The sequence below is a fragment of the Moschus berezovskii genome, chromosome 28 (assembly GCF_049115385.1).
Source record: "Moschus berezovskii isolate FMDL1 chromosome 28, NW_MosBer_1.0, whole genome shotgun sequence".
NCBI classification, from domain to species: Eukaryota; Metazoa; Chordata; class Mammalia; order Artiodactyla; family Moschidae; genus Moschus; species Moschus berezovskii.
In genome coordinates this window covers 10,071,992-10,091,355 of record NC_142487.1, presented here as the reverse complement: position 1 = coordinate 10,091,355, position 19,364 = coordinate 10,071,992, and the positions used below count along the sequence as shown (strand labels likewise).

At 48.3% G+C, this 19,364-nt stretch overlaps 1 protein-coding gene across 4 annotated transcripts in view; it reads right to left on the bottom strand.

Moving 5' to 3' along the window:
* Positions 1 to 19,364, bottom strand: part of MTCL1 (microtubule crosslinking factor 1) — a 116,749-nt gene that overhangs the window by 10,472 nt on the left and 86,913 nt on the right. For all 4 annotated transcript variants that reach the window (XM_088833508.1, XM_055417187.2, XM_088833509.1 and 1 more), the window contains 4 exons: positions 18,860 to 19,090; positions 17,642 to 17,827; positions 8,459 to 8,626; positions 4,461 to 4,715 (listed from right to left, as the gene is read on the bottom strand). In XM_088833508.1, the coding sequence (XP_088689634.1) occupies positions 4,461 to 4,715; positions 8,459 to 8,626; positions 17,642 to 17,827; positions 18,860 to 19,090 (840 nt within the window). The remainder of the gene's footprint in view (positions 1 to 4,460; positions 4,716 to 8,458; positions 8,627 to 17,641; positions 17,828 to 18,859; positions 19,091 to 19,364) is intronic.

Below are 19,364 nucleotides of genomic sequence, written 5' to 3'. Positions count from 1 at the left end.
AATGTTCTCGTATGTGTAACTGAGTGCTGTGCTCACGGGAAATCACACATTTGTTTTTAAAATCTAACATTGCCAAATGACACATTGAGAAATCCCTTTTTGTTACCTTCCGAATGTAAGACACATTCAGTGGAAAGCCATCAGTGATAGCAGACTTCTGGGGTGAATTTGGTTTTCTTAAATAGCAAGGTTTCCTAACAACAGAGCATGGTGTCCAAGTCATTTGGAATGGGTCCTACCTAAACCTTGTGTGATCGCCTGGGTTACAACCACTGGGTGTCGAAAACAGCTCACACTTTGCTTGAGAGGATGAAAATTTAGCTACAGAGGTAACCTAAAGATCTGGTATGACTCAAAGAAGTAAACATGTGAGCCATATAGACTGGAGTTGTGCTTTTCCCTGACCTGGTAAACGTAAGCAGCAGGTGGAAACCACAGGAGACCGGAGCTGCTGTATGTGTCTAGTCCTCTCGCTCAGTGGCCCCACCTGTAAGGTGGGTGCCTCCCCTCTGGGACTGCCGGAGGACTGCAGGGCCAGGCCCACCCTAAAGGTCAGTGTTCATCAGGGGACTACCACCAACTCCCCTCAGGCCTGTGGGAGTCCTTGGGCCTGGGCACATTGATAAATGCCTCATCTCTTCACAGCGTGGGGGGCCTTCAGGAGGAGCCCACGGAACCACGGGGACAGGCAGGGACAAGTGTGCAGGCAGCACTGCCTCCTCTCCTCCCATGCTCCCCTCCCGGCCTCCCCTGAAGCAGTAGGGAAATTCAGAGAATCTGCTCCTGCGCTCCACCCTGCCCGCCTCTGGACTCGCCTCCGAGGACAGCAGAGTGCTGAGACGGTGGCCAGAAGCACTGACCCTCCCTCGGAAGCGCATTCACTTACAAAGCCTCTGTTTTAACAAAGCCTCTGTCACAAACTACATCTTGTGTCCTAACTCAAGCCTTCAGCCACAAGTGTGTCACCAGGAACAAAGCCATATGGAGCGATGGGGACAAAGGACTTCTCTTCATTTCTGGTAATTTCTGAGGTGGGTATCACCTTTATTTTAGGAGAAAGCAGCCAGACCTTAAAATGCTGGAGTTTGACACAGGATCCCAGTTGAATAAGGGAACAAGCAAAAGTCACCCTGGGTATCAGCTCAGCTGAAAATCCTCTGCTGTCTCCCCCAGCCCCGCTGACATAGTTCTTTGTCATTTTCAAAGACCATAAATCCTTTTTTTTTTTAAAAAAAGGAAAGCTTTTTATTATTCATCTATGTATGTCAGTGTGATTTAGTTTCAACATATCATCTCCAAGCTATTTCAGGCACAGAATTAAGATTAAAATCACATCTGAAACTGTAAATGTGCATGGAGGGTGCGTGTGAAGATGGGGAGAATGACTACAGTGGGGAGCTATGAACCAGCACATTCTCACTTGGCAAAGCGGGGTGTCAAAAATAAACCCGGGCAGCCAGGAGCAGCATGCACTGGAGCTGGTAAGTGTTAGGTTCCCTAAAAATGAACTGGAGTGGTTTTAGCTGGAGGTGTCTGCTGCCAAGATGCCTCTGCAGTGCTGTCACAGAGAAAAAGGCCCTTAAAAGGGTAGGGTTTTCTAGGAGAGTCATTTCAGACCAGCCACCAGCACCTACTGTACTTAGAATCCTGCAGGAGAACAACTTCTAGAGCAAACACCAAATTTAAGTGATGTGCCTTGGGGCTTCCCTGGTGGCTCAGACGGTAAAGCCTGCAACGGAAGACCTGGGTTTGATCCTTGAGTCAGGAAGATCCCCTGGAGAAGGAAATGGCACCCCACTCCAGTACTTTCGCCTGGAAAATCCCATGGATGGAGGAGTCTGGTAGGCTACAGTCCATGGGGTTTGCAGAGAGACACGACTGAGCGACTTCACTTCTTCAAATAATACGGGCAGCAAAACGCCCTTCCAGAGTGTCCTATTACCCAAACTGTGCACAAGAAAAAAGGTTACTTTGTACACAGGTTTTAAAAGAACAGCCTTTTTTGCTGTAGAGACAACTGATTTAAGGAAGTCACTGGAAGAGTTACAGAATGACACTGGAGCTTTCCTTCAGGTTTTTAACAGAACCAAGTCCTAGAGCCTCTGCAGGCTAACTGGGACCTGATGATTCACAGGAGAAACGTGGTGTGACTCCAGAGACGTTAACCCTCACCGTTAGGTCTGGGCAGAGGCGAGCTGCTGATGCAATAGATACTGTGTGTTACATGACCTCTACCACATTCCCACAGTCATTCGTCACATAAAACTCCTCACGGGGCACAGAAATCATGCAGGAATTCAGTGCCACTGCACAAGTATGAAGCATGTGTTCTCACAGTGGAAAATGGATTTACTGTTACTCCTCTCACCATCTGTCTAGGCCATCACAGACAAGGTCACACGGCCCACCACGTAGTCAGATATCAAGGGGCACACGTTATGAAGAGCACTTGCCTGCATGTCCAGTTTATCTGTGGAACATGCAGCTAAAAGTTAAATGAATAATAACTGACAGACCTACAAACGCTGCACGTCCAGTCAGTTTCCTCTTTAACAAAAATGTCTTTAACTGCTTTTCCTAATTTTCAGGATTGGGTACTGTGATTTTAAAAATGTCAAATACTGGGCTGGATTTATTTTTGAAAGCCACAACTGTATATCTAAAGCATCAACAAACCCTCTTCTAAAAAGAGAAGTGAACTCACGCTACAGATATGTGGGGTCCACCACAGATTTCAGAAACAGATGAAGGAACACCCAGAACCCGCGGCTCAAGTCCATTTGCTCAAACATGTTAACCTGGAAGACTCAAGTTCTGAGGCTGTCACCGTGGTAGGACCACGGCAGTAGTGACAAGCTGCAAATGGAGTTCAGCCCCTGCCCACTCACCTTTCCACAGACAGTCTTAAAATGCTGCTCATCCGCAGGACACTAACTCTTTAAAGGTGAACATCACCAGATGTCTTACTAATTTTTCCTTTATTAGAAATTACCCTCATTCCCCAAAGTAAAATGAAGCCCTTAAAGACTCGCTTCACTTACATCCAAGGTTATATCCACAATGAAGCCAAGACAAGAGCAAGGAGCCTAGAGCTGACGGGCAAAGGCGATGACCATGATCTTGCTGGGGTGCAGGAGGGACCCTCCAGGGAGGGGCCTGGAGGAGCCGTGACACTAGTTAATTAACACTGGGTGAATCTATGAGCACTCTGTCAGAGTACATGCTGCCTCTGCCCCGTGACTCCCACCCAACAGCTGATCCTCTCTGCATGGAGCACAGGCACACCAAGGGTTTAAGACAGGACAGTCTTCTCAAGTGTCACATTCTAGGCCAAACAGGAAGTGGGCAACCTTCCTTTGATAGAATCTGGGGAATTCTGAAATGAGCCAGATCACCTATCAGTCTGGGTGACTCCACTGTGTGAGTAACCAAACCCAGGAAGGACAGCAGGCCTTTCTGTCTGCAAATGCACTTGCTTCTGCTCAGGGGTTCTTGAGCCAAAAGCTCCTGGTTCTTTTCAGTTCTCCCTCTCACCCTCTCTCCCCACCAGTGAGCAGAAACGGACCATCGCCATTGCACCTGCAGAACAGAGGTCCATGTCTCAGGAATAAGACAGCACATTTTCCAAAAGGCAGCATGGGCATTTGTAAAAGAATAATGAGGTTATTTTTCCTGCTTTCAGTTTCTTATTAATACATTTCCTTGAGGCCACCTGAATTTATAAGTGTGACAGGCTGAAACTGTATGCTATGTCAAAACCCAGCCCAGAAAGAATTCCAATCTTTCATTGTTTTCATGTGGAAATTTAATTTGTGCACCACTCAAGCAGGATCACAGCTATGCAAACTGTCCTACATCTGACACAAGGCAGGGAATGATTATCTGCCGAAAAACAACTTGCCTCTCCTACTGAACTCATCTGCGTGTTTGAATCGTTTGTTTAGCTGAAGATAATGAACTACCAGTCACCTCCCCTGACTGTGTCCTGTCTAATCACAGCTCTGCAAGATCCACAGCAGGTGCAAACAGCCTGATTTCCTACTGAATTTAGCAGTTTCTTCACTAATGGACAGCAATTCCATTCAAGCTGGAGCAGTCATTGAGACCACATCTTTAGTGGCAGACTTAAAAGCTAGTTTGCTTTTTGGCAGAAATCACTTTCTGAGATATGAAATAACCTCACCTTTCAAGTTTAGTCTTTTAACACCTTAAAAAAGTTATCCCCACCCCAACCGGACACATTGAGTAAAGTTACCCACTGACTTTGCGTGAAAAGACCTGTGTCGGAGGAGGGCTGACCCTAGGTCTCCAGCACTGGAGCCCCTAGAATTTCTTCCTCTTCCCCTGGAAGCCCCTAGATCAGCCTGATATGGCAGAGACTCCCGAGCTATTTCGGTTTTCCCTCTGAGTTCTCTGGTTTCCAGGCCAGGCATCCCCGCTCCTCCTCGGGGCACCCTCACCTGTTCAATTCTCCAGAGCAGCTCCTTCTCCTGCCGCCCCCACTCCTGGCGCTCCCGGTCCAGGCGGTCGAGAAGCTCCACCTTCTCCCGGTTCCAGTTCTTCTCGCTGAGGTGGATCTGCCAGCGCAGGTCCATGACCAGCCTGTGACTGTCTGCCAGCAGCTTCTGCTGCACCTCCCTCTCCTTCCTGAATGCCCCTTTGCTGTCGGTGCAGGAGCCTGGGCCGCCCAAGCTCTTCTCATTCTTTGCTTCCAGCTGTCAAGGATAAGACATGGGAACTTAGTCCCTGACAGTTTCACATTATTAGGTGAAGAAAACCTCAGCACATTCATGTATTATCCCTGGCTGCTGCTGCTGCTGCTTCTGCTGCATCACTTCAGTCGTATCCGACTCTGTGTGACCCCATAGACGGAAGCCCACGAGGCTCCCCCAATCGTGTTTAAATCAAGATCTGACCAAGCTTACAGAGGAAATAATTTTCGTCTTTAAAGTCCTAATTATGAATGTCTGACAGAGTCACACAGAGGGTGAATAAGAGGATCCACCCAGCTTCCCACAGTCCACGCCTCAATCCCCTTGCAGACTCCGAGTCACCATGTCTCCTGCCTGTTCTGCTGTACAGCTCCTTGAAGGCAGGCACATGTCTATCCCTACATCCTTCGCCCCTCTCTGGAACCTGGTAATAGGGCAGCGATGGAACCTAGCAGTCTATAATAAACACACATCAAGCACCCAGGAAGTTGAAGACCACAAACAAGCAAGCAAAAGAACTCCCATCTAGACACCACATGCACACTGCCCAAAACCAAAGAGGAAACCTTGGAGGCAGAAGAAAAACCACCCATGGAGGCACAAAAATGGGAATAACAGCAGAACTCTCCTTGGAAACTATGCAAGTCAGGGGACAATGGAGTAACACTGTGAAAGGGCTGGAGGGGGGCAGTGTTGACCTCCCCAGAATCCTGTACTCAGCAACATCTTTCAAAAATACAGGGGGAAAAAGGTTTTTCAACAAATGGAAACTTAAAAAAAAATTACTGTCAGCAGACTTGCATTTCGAGAAATGACAGAGGAAGTTTTCGGGCAGATGGAATGATATACCAGCAAACACTTAAATCTGCACAAAAAATGAAGAACACTGGAAATGACTGGAAATCCTAAATAAATGCAAATATAACTCATTTTATATTTTTAATTACTTTAAAATACTACTGTCTAAGGTAAAAATAGTTGCAGCATATTGTGTGTTTACAGAATGTGTAGAAGTAAACTGACAACAGTGCAAAGGACAGGAGGGAACTGGGGGTTTACTGTTGTTGGTGAGTGTGATAAATTTTGGTGCAGATTAATGAACACAAAGATACACCATTTTTCCTATTCTAGATAAGCAGATCCCTGAAGTCTATCCATGGCCCCATGTTAATCTATTCAATTCTAATGGTTTCTAATCTACTCTCTACCTCTATACCAGAATAACTTCTTAAAATTCAGGTCAAAATGCTTTACTCCCAGGAGGAAATCAGGATCATTTTGATTCTTTGAACATTCTTTCCACTCATACATGGTGAAGTGCAGCTGCTCGGGTGTGCCATGCTCCTGTCATCATGATGTTCCTTTCTCTCCTTTTCCATATAGCCACTCCAGTTCATCCTCCAAGATTCATTCTAAGCAGGACTTTCACAAACAACCCTGCCCTGAGCCTGCAGACTGAGGTGTGTGCCCTGCACACTCCCATTCCTGGGAGCCTGTGTACAGGTCTGGCAGGGCATTTAATCACTGTTACTAACTTTGGCCCTTGTCTGCTCTCCCACTGTACTGAGAACCCCCTAAGGATCTGTCTTTTCTGTTGGGGGATCCCTGGCAAAGCATGTTTTGACTCAGGAGTCACTTGAAGGAATTAGATTTGGGGATTGACACAACATGGCCTCCACTGAGAGAAAATATTTCCCTCTGGATAGAATTCAGCTGTTTTGCATTTAAGCAGAAATGGGCAAAGATGGCACTAATAAATGTACTAGCATCAGCCCACATTCATTGTTCCCTAGGCCACAAATGTTTGAGAAACTTTAAACAGTTTGGAGGCAGAAGATGAAATCTTTACATATTACCACTTGGCTTCTAGGTTTGAAGTCCTAGCTTTACTTCTTGGTGTTTAGTGATTATCTCTGAGGCTTTATTTGTAGCAAATGTGTGGGTGGATACCAGGTTCCCCTAAAACAAAGATGAAATGTTTTGAAGTTGGCTCATTTCAAAGATTATGCCTCCTCTTTTTGGCTATGCTTACATTTCTGAAAATATTTAGCTGTTTCTCCCATAAACATATTTTTAAAGTAAGCTTAAAGGCAGCTCATCAGAATATCCTTACTCATTTCTCTTCCACTGCTGGCTCTTCAGGCTGTGAACTAAGATAAACAGAATATCTAGTAAGAAGCTCCTACCAGGCAGTCGGCAGGATTTATAACTGGGTCAGCGGCTGCATCCTTGCCCAGCCTGACCGGGAGCTCTGGTCCGGCTGTGCTTTGCCGCTGCCCCTGCAGAGGCAGCTGTACCTTGGCCCCTCCAGAGCCTGGTACTTCTGCCCCCGTGGGCCTGGTGGCAGTGCAGGTGAACCCGTGGGCATTGCAGAAGCTGTCTTCTTCTGACGGGACAAGCCCTCTCAGCTTTCATCAAGACAATTTGGAAGATATCTTCTCTCCAGGCAAGTTTTTTTTCTCTCGTGATGGGGCCAACTGATACAAAATCTTGATTACAGTCTTCCCAGAAAAGAGATTATCTGAGATGGCGCACCATGATGGGGGGACACCAGAGAAGCAGTCTGAGCAAGCAGATACCACACAGGAAGTGACCACTTTCAGAGGTTTCCAGGGAGAAAGCACACAGAGCATTTCCGGTGCAGCCTGATCTTAACGACCAGGGCCGTGGTCTTAAGTCTCTGAGACCCTGTGCTCCGCTCTGCTCCCGTCTCCACTCTCAGTGAAGCCTCTGCGATCTGCAACAACACGCTTCCTTGGGGCCTTCACTTCTCCCGTGTGAATAAGAACAGCACGACCCATCAGACTTCTAGGGCACGTGTAGTGGGAGGTCTAGAAGGTCTTCCCAGCACTGGGAGAAATCTAACGGAAAACATTTGCTTTTTTTTAAGAGATAACCACAATCTGCCTTTTCTTTGCTTCTGTCTGAATGATGGCCATGTACTCTGATCACCATTTCATGCTAGTCAGGCTTCGGTGGCAATAAGGACATCCTTGCTCCTTTCTCCCCACCAACACTCGCTATTTCTAGTCTTTCTGAAAAGAGCCACTCCAACAGCTGTGAGGTGACAGCTCATTGTAGTTTTGATTTGCATTTCCCTGAGGATCAGTAATAGAGCATTTTTTCTGTACCTGTTATCTGAAGGAAAAGAAAACACTCATGCGAAAAGATACCTGCACCCCCAAGTTCCAAGCAGCACCATTTACAGAAGCAATGTAAATGTTCATGGACGAATAAAGATAAAAAGATGTGGTACATATATACAATGGAATACTACTCAGTCATGAAAAAGAACAAAATCATGCCATTTGCAGCACACTGGGTGGAGCTCAAGGGCATCATACTAATTGAAATCAGAGAGACAGATAATACTGTGTGATCACAAGTAGATGTGGAATCTATAAGTAAACAGATGAAACTCATGGATACACTGAACAGATTAGGAGCTGCCAGGGGAAGTGAGTAGGGAATGGGTGAACTCTTCTGCTTTTAAATAAACTTTATAATAAAAAAGAGACAACCTTGTTCTACACAGACTGGGGAAACAAACGCTGCATTTGAAACACTGCTGGGTGGGGGCCGTGTTTCACCTTGGGAGAGGGAAGAGGGAAGGATGGCACCGCAGGAAGGCGGGGAACTTCCCAGGTGCCCGAGGCCGTTGCGCCGGTTTCTCCTCGCCCCCTCTTTCCCAGCCAGGCCCTGGGATCCAGACCCTCCCTGCGGTCAGAGAGGAGGCCGGGCCGTACCTGCTCCAGGCGGCACGTGAGCGCGGCCCACTCCACATCCCAGGCGGCCTTGTCGCCCGCGTATTGCTGCTGCAGCCGCTGGCGTGCGCGCGCGTCCTCCCGCAGCTCCGCGCGCAGCTCCTCGAGCAGCGCCTTGAGCGCGCAGAACAGCGGCTGGGTCTCCGCCACCTGTGGGGACACGAGGGCGGCTCTGCATCTCATGAGGGTGAGGACAGGGGCCTGGCCAGCACGGGACGGGGGCTGGTATGGGGCTGTGGTGGGAATCTGCACAGTTAGGGGGAGAGTGGGTCCCCCGGCTGCTCGAGGGCCACTGGGCCGATGCTGCTAAGGGCTCCTTGGATGTGGAGGCTGGAACCACGGACACCTGGAGTAGAGATGAGAAGAAGCTGAGGGAGGCCCGGGGAACCGAGTCAAGGCCGCCCGGGTGCTCTGCGTGACTTCAGACCTCACAGCTCTGGCTGACAACAGGAGTAACGAGATAAACTCCCCTCTGTGTGCCGTCACTCGAGTGCCAGCTGTTGAGCCAGAAGGGAATTAATAAAGGGCTCATGTGTCTCATCAACGTGGTGGTTCGTCTCCGACTTGTAGTTACTAAGAGGTCATATATGCAAAAAGCAGAGTCATGGGGTGGGGGTGACTTTTAGGTCTAACAGTTAAAACCAAAAGGCTTAACATGCCAGTGAAGGCTTCCTTGTCGTCCCTCGAAATAGTGTCACTGACCAGAATCTCTTTTCTGCTCACTTATGGCAGGAATAACTACTGTGCCTACTTGTTTATCCTGTGCCTCCCCTGTCCCCCCACCTCCAAGCTGTCAAAGGCTGACCACCTTCCACATTTCTGGTGCTCAGCTCACGGGAAGCATGCAAACAGGTCTGGTAAATGAACGGATTCTTATTACTAACCTGCTCTACCTAACTTAAAAAGATTTTGTATCTTCCAATAATACCTATCTAGTTCTATGAACACACATTTCAAAGCCATGATTGCTATCTCAGTACGCTTCAGCATGGGCATTATATCAGAAGGTTTGTCCAAATTCATTAATACACCCTGAATCAATGATGGTACCTGGATAATAAAAGCCACATTAGCCCATCTCTAGAAACCAGAGGGAGAAAACCTAAAGCCCATTGCTAGCTCCCTGAATGGTCTCAAGGCAATCCTCTTTGGTATATTTATGAGACAGTTCAGTTCAGTTGCTCAGTCATGTCCGACTCTTTGTGACCCCATGAATCACAGCATGCCAGGCCTCCCTGTCCATCACCAACTCCTGGAGTTCACTCAAACTCATGTCCATCGAGTCGGTGATGACAGGAGGACTTAAAAGCTCTCTCAGTCCTGCTGGAGGCAGGTTGTCTGTACCACTGGAAGACAGAGCCCCTCATGCTCAGAAGAATCCCCCCTCCTTGGTAAACCTCCCATCCCAGGGCAGCGGGCCTGGGATCCGCATGCCCAGCAGCCTTCTCTCTTCCATCAGCTCAAGAGGCAAGAGGCAATCATGCTTCTAAAACCATCTAGTCAATCAATGAAACACACATGTACATATGCAAACATGGTTAGCCATGCTTGGGAAGAATTTATGATACTCTGGATATATGTTTGGATGTTAGAAAAGATAAACTCCTTAACATGAACTTTATCACTGAAAACACCATAGTTTTCTCCATAATTTATATGAAAAGTTTTAGTATTAGATACAGTAGACTTTTGGTCAGGTGGAAAGGTCTGTTAGCATTTATTGCTCTTTGATTTTCCTCACCATGAAAACCAATTTTCACTTTTAACAGCTCTAAGAGGCACTGAGAGTACAGGTAACGTTTGCAAAACTTGGCAAGTAGAAAACCTAAAAATCCTGTATGTTCTTTCCAACCATCAAAATATAAGTTCTCAACGAGATATTCATAAAATGTGTGAAACTGTAATCAATGCAGAAGTTTCTTTAAACTCTACACCAAGAGTATTTAAAAGTTTTAAGTACGAGTGAGTGAGGTGTTATAACAGTCTTTTCACAAATATACATCTTCCTTCATTGGAAGGACTGATGCTAAAGCTAAAACTCCAATACTTTGGCCACCTCATGCGAAGAGTTGACTCACTGGAAAAGACTCTGATGCTGGGAGGGATTGGGGACAGGAGGAGTAGGGGACAACAGAGAATGAGATGGCTGGATGGCATCACCGACTTGATGGACATGAGTTTGAGTGAACTCCGGGAGTTGGTGATGGACAGGGAGGCCTGGCATGCTGTGATTCATGGGGTCGCAAAGAGTCGGACACAACTGAGCGACTGAAGTATAGAATTTGTTTGCTAAAAAATTATGTTTATTTTATGATAGATTTGATTTTTCATCATTGGATTTTAGGTTTTTAAAAAATTACTACTTTTCAAGTCAAACTATTTTAAACATAAAACCACAGTAATAATTTTTATCCAAACTTTGGAGCAGTTGTCTCTGTTTCATTGAAGAAAAAGCAGAAAACCACATAATAAGTCACATGTGATCAATACCTTCCTTTGAACCCCAAGTCATGTATGTGGTCAGCTTTGGGGTTCTTCTCTAACAAACAGTTGTGACAACATCAGGACCAGAATTTTGTGCTCCTTGAAAGCAGGGTTCACATGACTGTCCTTTTGCAGATTGAAATTTTGCTTCTGCTGGAAGTAAGTACTTTTTGGCATTAATTGATATCAGATTAAATAAAATCAAGCCTTAATGTTTTCATGCACATTTGGGCCAGAGCAATCAATATAATGTCCTGTTATACCAGTATTATATTTAATCATCATGGGATAAGCTCAAACTTGCTTTGGGGTGAAGGTGGCCAAAGGGGACAAGAGCCCAGAGAATCGATGCTATTGGTCCCTGTTACCATTGTCACCTGGGTGCAGTGTGTGTCCCGCAACGCAGCCAACCTAGTTCTGCCACTGGAGAACAGCGGCACGAACTATGTCCAAGAGGAAACTTCTGAAGACCCAGAATGAGCCGTAAACAGGCACTGATCCTTACAACTGACTGTTATACACACAGAAACCCAGTGATGGTAACTAACACTAGTAGTTTCCAGTGGGCTAGGGGTGTGATGATCCTTCACCTACAGGACAGTGCTTGCATCTCACATCGAGCCTGAGTGCACACTGGCACGTGCCCTTGTCACAGGGGAGGACCCACAGCAACGGGGAACCTGTCTGGCCGTGAGGAAGTGTGGAGCCTGACTGCAACCCGGGTCTGCCTGTGCTACCCAAGACTGGACAAGCCTGCCAGCATACGTGAATTCGGGCATCATGACCCTTCCCAAGCCTTAATTTTAAAGATAGCTAATCTAGGGTTTCCCTAGGGGTCTAGTAGTTAAGAATCCGCCCACCAATACAGGAGACATGGGTTTGATGCCTGGTTCCGGGAAGGTCCCACAGGCTGCAGAGCCTGTGCTCTAGAGCCTGTGAACTGCAGCTACGGAACCTGAGTGCTACCGCTGCTGAAGCCCGCCTGCCTGGAGCCTGTGCTTCACATGGGCAGCCACTGCACTGAGAAGCCCAGGCCAGGCCAGAGAGGAGCCCCTCCCTGCTGCAATGAAGATCCAGCACAGCCAAAAGTAAACGAACAAGCAAAGATGGCTAATCTCTGTGAAGCAAATTCCATCCCCCACATCAAGGGAAACAACAGTAGCCCTCCTGAAAGAACACCTAGAAGCTACTCTTCTCACTTCTGCCAGTGGTGGCCGTTTGCTGGGCTATATTTTTGGTAGAAAGACCCAAGGCAAGTCAAGGATGGAATCAAGACTAGGTCTTCAGGTGAAAGTCTTCTTAGATAAAGAGCTTTCGAAACCTGCTGTGCCAGGTGCTGAGCTCTACAACCTTTTAGCTTATATATCTGGTAAGTATACAAAAAGTGAAACTGCCCAGTTGTGTATGACTTTGTGATCCCATTGACTGTAGCCCACCAGGCTCCTCCCTCCATGGCATTTTCCAGGCAAGAGTACTGGCGTGGGTTGCCATTTCCTTCTCCAGGGGATCTTCCTGACCTGGGGATCAAACCCAGGTCTTCTGCATTGCAGGCAGACACCTTACCCTCTGAGCCACCAGGGAAGCCCTTCTGGAAACTATGGGCAATTGTAATTAAAAAGGCCAACTTCCCAATTTCTTTAAGGTCAGCTTATTGGTCTTCTTACAAAGAAGCAGGATCAACTGTTTCCACAATTTCCTTCTCAATTCTAAGAGCATTTCAGTCCTTTCAAGCTCGAAAAAAAAACCCAGCAGGCATCAGGAGTTTGTGCTATGAAGTGTTAAAATAACAGGTTCAAGGTTGGGCTTTGGCCGCCAGTAGGACTGTTATCCAATTATAAGTGAAAGTCACTCAGTTGTGTCTGACTCTTTGCAAACCCATGGACTATAGAGTCCATGGAATTCTCTAGGCCAGAATACTGGAGTGGGTAGCCTTTTCCTTCTCCAGGGGATCTTCCCAACCCAGGGATCGATCCCAGGGGTCCTGCATTGTAGGTGGATTATTTACCAGCTGAGCCACAAGGGAAGCCCAAGAATACTGGAGTGGGTAGCCTGTCCCTTCTCTAGCAGATCTTCCTGACCCAGGAATCAAACCAGGGTCTCCTGCATTGCAGGTGGATTCTTTACCAACTGAGCTATCAGGGAAGCCCTATCCAATTATAGGACACATGTTAATAGAAATTGAAAAGAAGTTTATAGAAAGGTAGCAGACCAGTTGGTGAGGCAACACCAGCTATTTTACAGACTCACTTTTGCTTAAGATTTCTAAGACATGCATATAAGTAATTCTGTGAAAGAGCTATACTTAACATCAACCACTCTGCTGCATCAGAGCCACTGACTTTGGAGACAGGTGTAATCTAAAATTGGAACAGAGGTACTGACCTGCTGCTACGGGCTGACCCACAAAAAGTCAATCACAAAACAGAGGTGCTGGCCTCTGCCTCAAACTCACTTAGGCAGAGTCTGGAATGCTGTGGTTGGTTGCCCTGACCACCCCCCACCCACTTCCACATACACACCCATCCATAGTTCCTATTTGATACATATAAAGAGGGGGGCCTCTTGCAGGTTCAATAAAAGTAACTCCTTCACCAGCAGGGGCGCCAAGTCATCCTTTACTGAGATTAGCCAGAAAGGTTATCTTTACATATCTGTGTGTGCTTGGCCTCTCAGTCACATCCAAAGGCAACCCCAGAGACTGTAGCCCCCCAGGCTCCTCTGTCCATGGGATTCTCCAGACAAGAATACTGGCATGGAGAGCCATTTCCTACTTCAGGGGATCTTCCTGACCCAGGGATCGAACCTGCATCTCTTCTATCTCCTGCACTGGCAGGCAGGCTTTACCACTGCACCACCTAGGAAGCCTCTACAACACTTTAATCCAGCAACATTTTAACAAATAAGCCATTTGTCATTCTTACCTTCATTACTACATACAGATTAAAGATTCTTTTCTAAAACCATTATCCCTCATAGAGAAAGGAGAATGAGTCATTTAAAGACTGGCTATGAAAATATAATCTCTGATGGAAGCTGGCAGAGATGATGGACTCGTCTGTGGACAGAACTCACGTGTCTACCGGCTGTGAATACACTGGGTGACCTGGACCAGGCGGACTCCGTGCCTGCAGGTCTCCCATCATTTTCACTGAGGGCCTTGGAAGAGTAAAGGTGGGTGTGTGAGAGGACAAATGGACACAGATTGAACAAGGTACAGACCCAGGACTGTCGCCAAAGGCTTCAAAGAAACCACGGCAAGAGTGATGGAAGTCAAGTGGCCAGATAGGAAGAACGAACTGATTACTGGCAAGCTCATTAGTGTATCAGAGCTTGTGCCACAACACTTGGAAAGGTGTGTCACAAACTACCTGCCAGCCACAGGTAGGTCAGGGAGGTGGGGCTGGGGCCGAGAGTATTTCCTCAGGAAACTTTGGTTACTTGTGAATTTCCATGCCCTGAACACATGCTACTTTCACAGTAACAGGAACAAAAATAAACAGCAAAAATAAAGTGTTTGCTAATCATAAACTCTGGTCTGGTTACTTTCACAGAGTTGCATGTCTCTTAGGTGAGGCTATAAAGTTGCAGAGTCTGAAGAATGAATCTGGTGCAACATACGAAAGTGAAACAAAAGCTATCAAGGCTCAAGAGAAATGCCTTCTTGTTTAAAAAATAAAATCAGATGTGTGGAAGTGCTGTTTCTGGAAGTTTCTATATCTTGGGCAGAGTAGAAAGAATGGGCTGCCAGCGAGTAGGCTACTAGGCACCAGGTGAGTGCAGGCCCAGGATGCCCTGGAGCCAAAGGCACTCTGTCTACAGCGAAAGGCTGGCTTTGAGCTGGGGGGCCTCTGAGTCCCAGGTCAGTGACAAAGGCCCAGGGAGCAGATTGCCCACTGTCCTCAGGCTGGATCCTGAGGAGGGCTCTCAGGGACCAGTGGCAGTTGAAGACTTGAACACAAAACATAGTAAATGGTACAGGATCTGCCTGCAGTGCAAGAGACCTGGGTTTGACCCCTGAGTCAGGAAGATCCCCTGGATAAGGACATGGCAACCCACTCCAGTATTCTTGCTTGGAGAATTCCATGGACTGAGGAACTGGCAGGCTATAGTCCATGGAGTTGCAAAGAGTCGGACACAACTGGGCAACTAAACACTTTCACTTTTTCATAATTGCATTAGATTGCCCTCTCCACACTTACACTTAGACACTTTAACAAAGAGTATTATGTCACATTCCTGAATGAAAAAGTGACTTTTCTTTTAACGACTTAATTCAATTCTGGGAACACTGACTGTTGGAACCCCAGGGTCATACTTCTGGCACTATTAACCACCCTGTGTTTAAAAACCTGATTCCAGGAATTACTACTATCAAAAGCATACTTGGCTGTAGCAGTGTGGGCCTCTGAAGCTCAACACAGTCGCAGGCATCTTGGTGCTTGGCCCCAGCCTGGGACCCTGCAGAAGGCTGGGCGAACTCCAAGTGCTCACTGCCTCCAGGACAGGTGGGTCCCTGCTGCCTCGTCAGTATGTGGGGAATGTTCGCAGAGCCAAACATTTTCTAATCTGATGCTTTTTAATGAAGTATTTCCAACGCTGACTTGATACATACAATTTTTTTAAAGCTCCTTTAACATGATAAATGTTGCCATCCACCCTGTTCAGCTGTGAGACTGTTCACTGTGACACAAGGCAAGGCCTGGGAAATTCTATCCCCTGCTAATTTATCCTTGGGAAAGAAGTCAGGTCACATTTCCCACTCTGCATCGCCTTGGGAGGCCCTCAGAGTTTCTGAGGCGGGTGCGGCTTGAGGGGCCACTCCCTGCAACACGTGCCCGGCTCCCGCGTCCAGGCTGCCTGGCTGGTACAGGATGGACAGACCTCCCTCCCGAGAAGCGCACTGCCAGGCACCAGCTGTCGCTTACAGTAGAACTCATTAATCTTGTGTCTGCAGATGGACAGCCTTGTGCACTGGACTGCCGTGGGCAGACAGGCCCATTAAAGGCAGATGTGATTCTGCCCACGTGGACACCACCCCCATTAGCCCATCTGCATGCCTCTGTGCAAAGTGGGGACACAGCGGTCCACCTCCACTTTTCAAGCGTAAGTCCTTGGACATGAATGATAGAGGGAGGCAGCAGCAAAGATGAGTTAAGATGCACAGAATGGGAGGTTCCAGCTGAGTGACTTTCCATAGGTCTCCATCTCAAGGAAAATCTTCCATGACTGTTGTTTGGGAAACCAGCTGTGTTACATTTTCCCCCTTTCCCAAAGCATTTGGATGCGCACGTGGGAAACACCCTACACATGCTCTTAGAGGCAGCGGGTCTGTGGTTAAGCAGCCAATGAGGAATTCTGTGTGAGTCACAGATATACTGTGGGACTGCCTGACAGCACCACTTTTAAAAACTAATAAAACTGGTCGATTTTAGGGGATGTTCTGCAAAGGAGCATTTTATTTTCTAATTAGATCTTTGCTGGAAGACTCATTCCATGAGTGAAAAAATCTCCCCCACGGCCTCATGACAGACTTCCTAATAATGGTGATTAAAAGTCCCTTTGAAAATATAACCTCTTTCTTGAGTCCTGTTAGTCTGGGAGAATGAAGGTGAAGGTACGCATAGAAATCAGGACTTCAACTGTGAAAATCTGAGTTGTACACAGAGAGAAGGTAGGGAAAGGGGGAACGCTCCCCCAGGCATGAGCTAGGGAGGTGTCACTTTCCTCATCTGACCCGAGCCCACGCTCTGCTGCCATCCTAACCATCCTATCCACACACACACCACCCCCCCCACCCCCGACAGACACACCACATGCTCTGGGCAGAGGGAGAGGCTGCAACTGTGGAGTGCGGTGTGCAGGCAGGGCCTGAACTGGCTGTGATGGGGAGACTGCAGCTGCGCCCAGGGTCACCCCACCCTGCGCCTGTCCCCAGATCCAGGCTCTACCTGCCAGACCCTCAAAGAAGCAACATGAGGTCAGGAAAGTCTCAGGCCAGGAAGCCCGGGAGCAAAAAAGTTTTAGCCCCGCAGGCAGGATCCCGGCACTCCAAACCCATCACAGCTTCCGTTTTGCAGAAAAGCACAGCCAACCTGGGGCACCCAGAGCATCTCCTGGCTTATCCAGCAGGGGCCTGTTTGCTTATAAAAATAAACGGGGCTTTTGGCAACACTGATAGTTACTTAAGGTTCCACATGGAAACCCCACCTATCTTTACACACGCTTTCATTTTTGCTTCAAGTGCCATCCAGTATTTGTACTGGGGACATTACGTTTTGTGTGGCTTAAAAACAACCTGAAGCACTATACACATTTGGAGATAAAAAGACAGACAGACAAGCTTGCTTCTCCTCCTGCATTACGTTGCCCACCAGCAAACAACATACACAGCCCTAAGTGGCCATGATGAGGGCACCATCTCCTTGGAAGAGTGGTCGCCCTCTATATAAGACACGAGCCACCTTATCCAGTACTGTTCCCCCCTCTTCCCCGAGGCACACTCACTGGCCTTGAGGGGACTCAATCGATGTGCCCTTACTGTGTCCTCATCTATGTGAATGAGCCAAGTAAACCAGAGCTCTCTGCCCCTGGGAACACCAGTGCGTGAACAGGGTCAGGGACAGGCTAGGGGGTCTTTTGTCCCCAGTGCCGGGAGAATGAGGAGCTGAGACCAGCACCCACCTGCCTGTAGAGCTGCCCCCCGTCTGTGGGCTGCAGCCACGATCCGTGGTCACCCATCTGCGGAGAGCGCTCTCCCAGGGAGAAGCCACAGCCTGGCCCATCGTCATCTCGGTCTGGACTGTCCGCCTTTGTGTCCCCCTGGACGCCAAGCTCCCCTAGCCTGGGGAAGGTCTCTGGAAGCTCGCTCTGAAATGGCAGGAGGGGACAATCACAGCCGAATTCTTCTGCCCTCAGCCTGAGTTTTAATGTCTGAGGTTCATCACCCATTTCAGGGGTTATCACAACTTCACTTCTCAGCCCTCTCTCCCTAAGAGGCTCATAGTGACCACTTCACTCATTGGCCACTTTCTCCATCTAAACCTCACACAGAGGAGATTTGAAATATTTACTATTTATAAATCACTCCTGCCCTCAGTCACTGTGAGAGGAGGAGGACCTCCAAAGTACTGATCAATAGAAAACTTGACAACTACTTCCAGGTTTTGCTTAATGATGGTTTTCTAGGTCATGTCTATCTTGAAGCAGGCTGATTTCATTTTTGAAGAAGTTCTCCACCCTGAGGCAAGAGTATCATTGTATCTCCCCATTCCCAGAATGTCTTAAAACTGCACACACTGCTGAGGAGTGGGAGCAGAGGGTCTTTGGGGGCTAAGAGGAACCAATCCCCACGGGGCCCTGGAACAGCCGACGAGGCAGCCAGAGCAGCCGACACCAGCAGCTCCAGCCCTGTGCTTGCCAGAAAGCATGGCCAGAGAGGAGCCTGCAGAGCTGAAGGCCACTCTGCCTTAATCAATAACCATCAATCAGGAGGCAAGTAGCTCTGGTTCTGCCGTGAACCTGGGAATTGAGACCTAAGTAGGTATATGCCTCATGTACAGATTTCAGGGGCTGTGAGAAAGCTCCTTCTGGAGCTCAGAGAGACCCCGTTAGAGCCAGGTTTGCAAACCATCACTGTGGAATGAACCAGTGAAGGACTCAGGGGTGATAACGAATTCATCCATCAGCAAAAAGCATGGCTGCAGAAGGGAGTTACCGACCAGCGTGCTCTTCAGACGAGCTCCCTGGGCAGCACTGGACAACCCCACTGCCTTTGCTCTGCCTGGACTGGGCTTGAGAAAATAACCTGAGATAATCAGAACATGACTGTGTGCGGAGTAGGGTGGGTAGGCGGACAGTCGAGAACAAACCCCATACAAAGGAACTCCCGGGGCGAGCTACCTCCATGAAGTCCTCCGCGTCGTCCTCCGCCTGCCTCCCTTGGCGCCAGTGCTTGAGCAGCCACCTGAGCTTGACGTAGAAGAGGAAGAGGTTCTGCTTCAGGGAGCGCAGCTCCTGTTGCAGCAGGTGCTTGTCGTCGCCGCAGGCGCGCTCGTGCGACGAGCTCTGCAGGGCCAGGCCGCTCGCCTCCCGGTCCCGCCGCCGCAGGGCGCAGCGGCGCTCCTCCTCCACCTTGGACGAAGCAGAGAGGCGCCGTGACGGGGGCTGTCCCCTCCTGCCACCAAACTGAGTCTGCCAGCGGCCATTCCGCCTGGCATGGGAAACTCAGAAACCTTCCCCCGCCCCCCACTCCCTGCGTTTAGTAAACTCCTCTAGAGACTCACTCTTCACAAAGCCCCAGGCGCTTCCTGACTCATAGGAGAATGCCCCCTTCCAGGGGAGGGGTGGGCATCATTTCTCATCGTGGAGTTTCTCCTGCGGTTTTTTGATGCTCCTTAGACCCCCC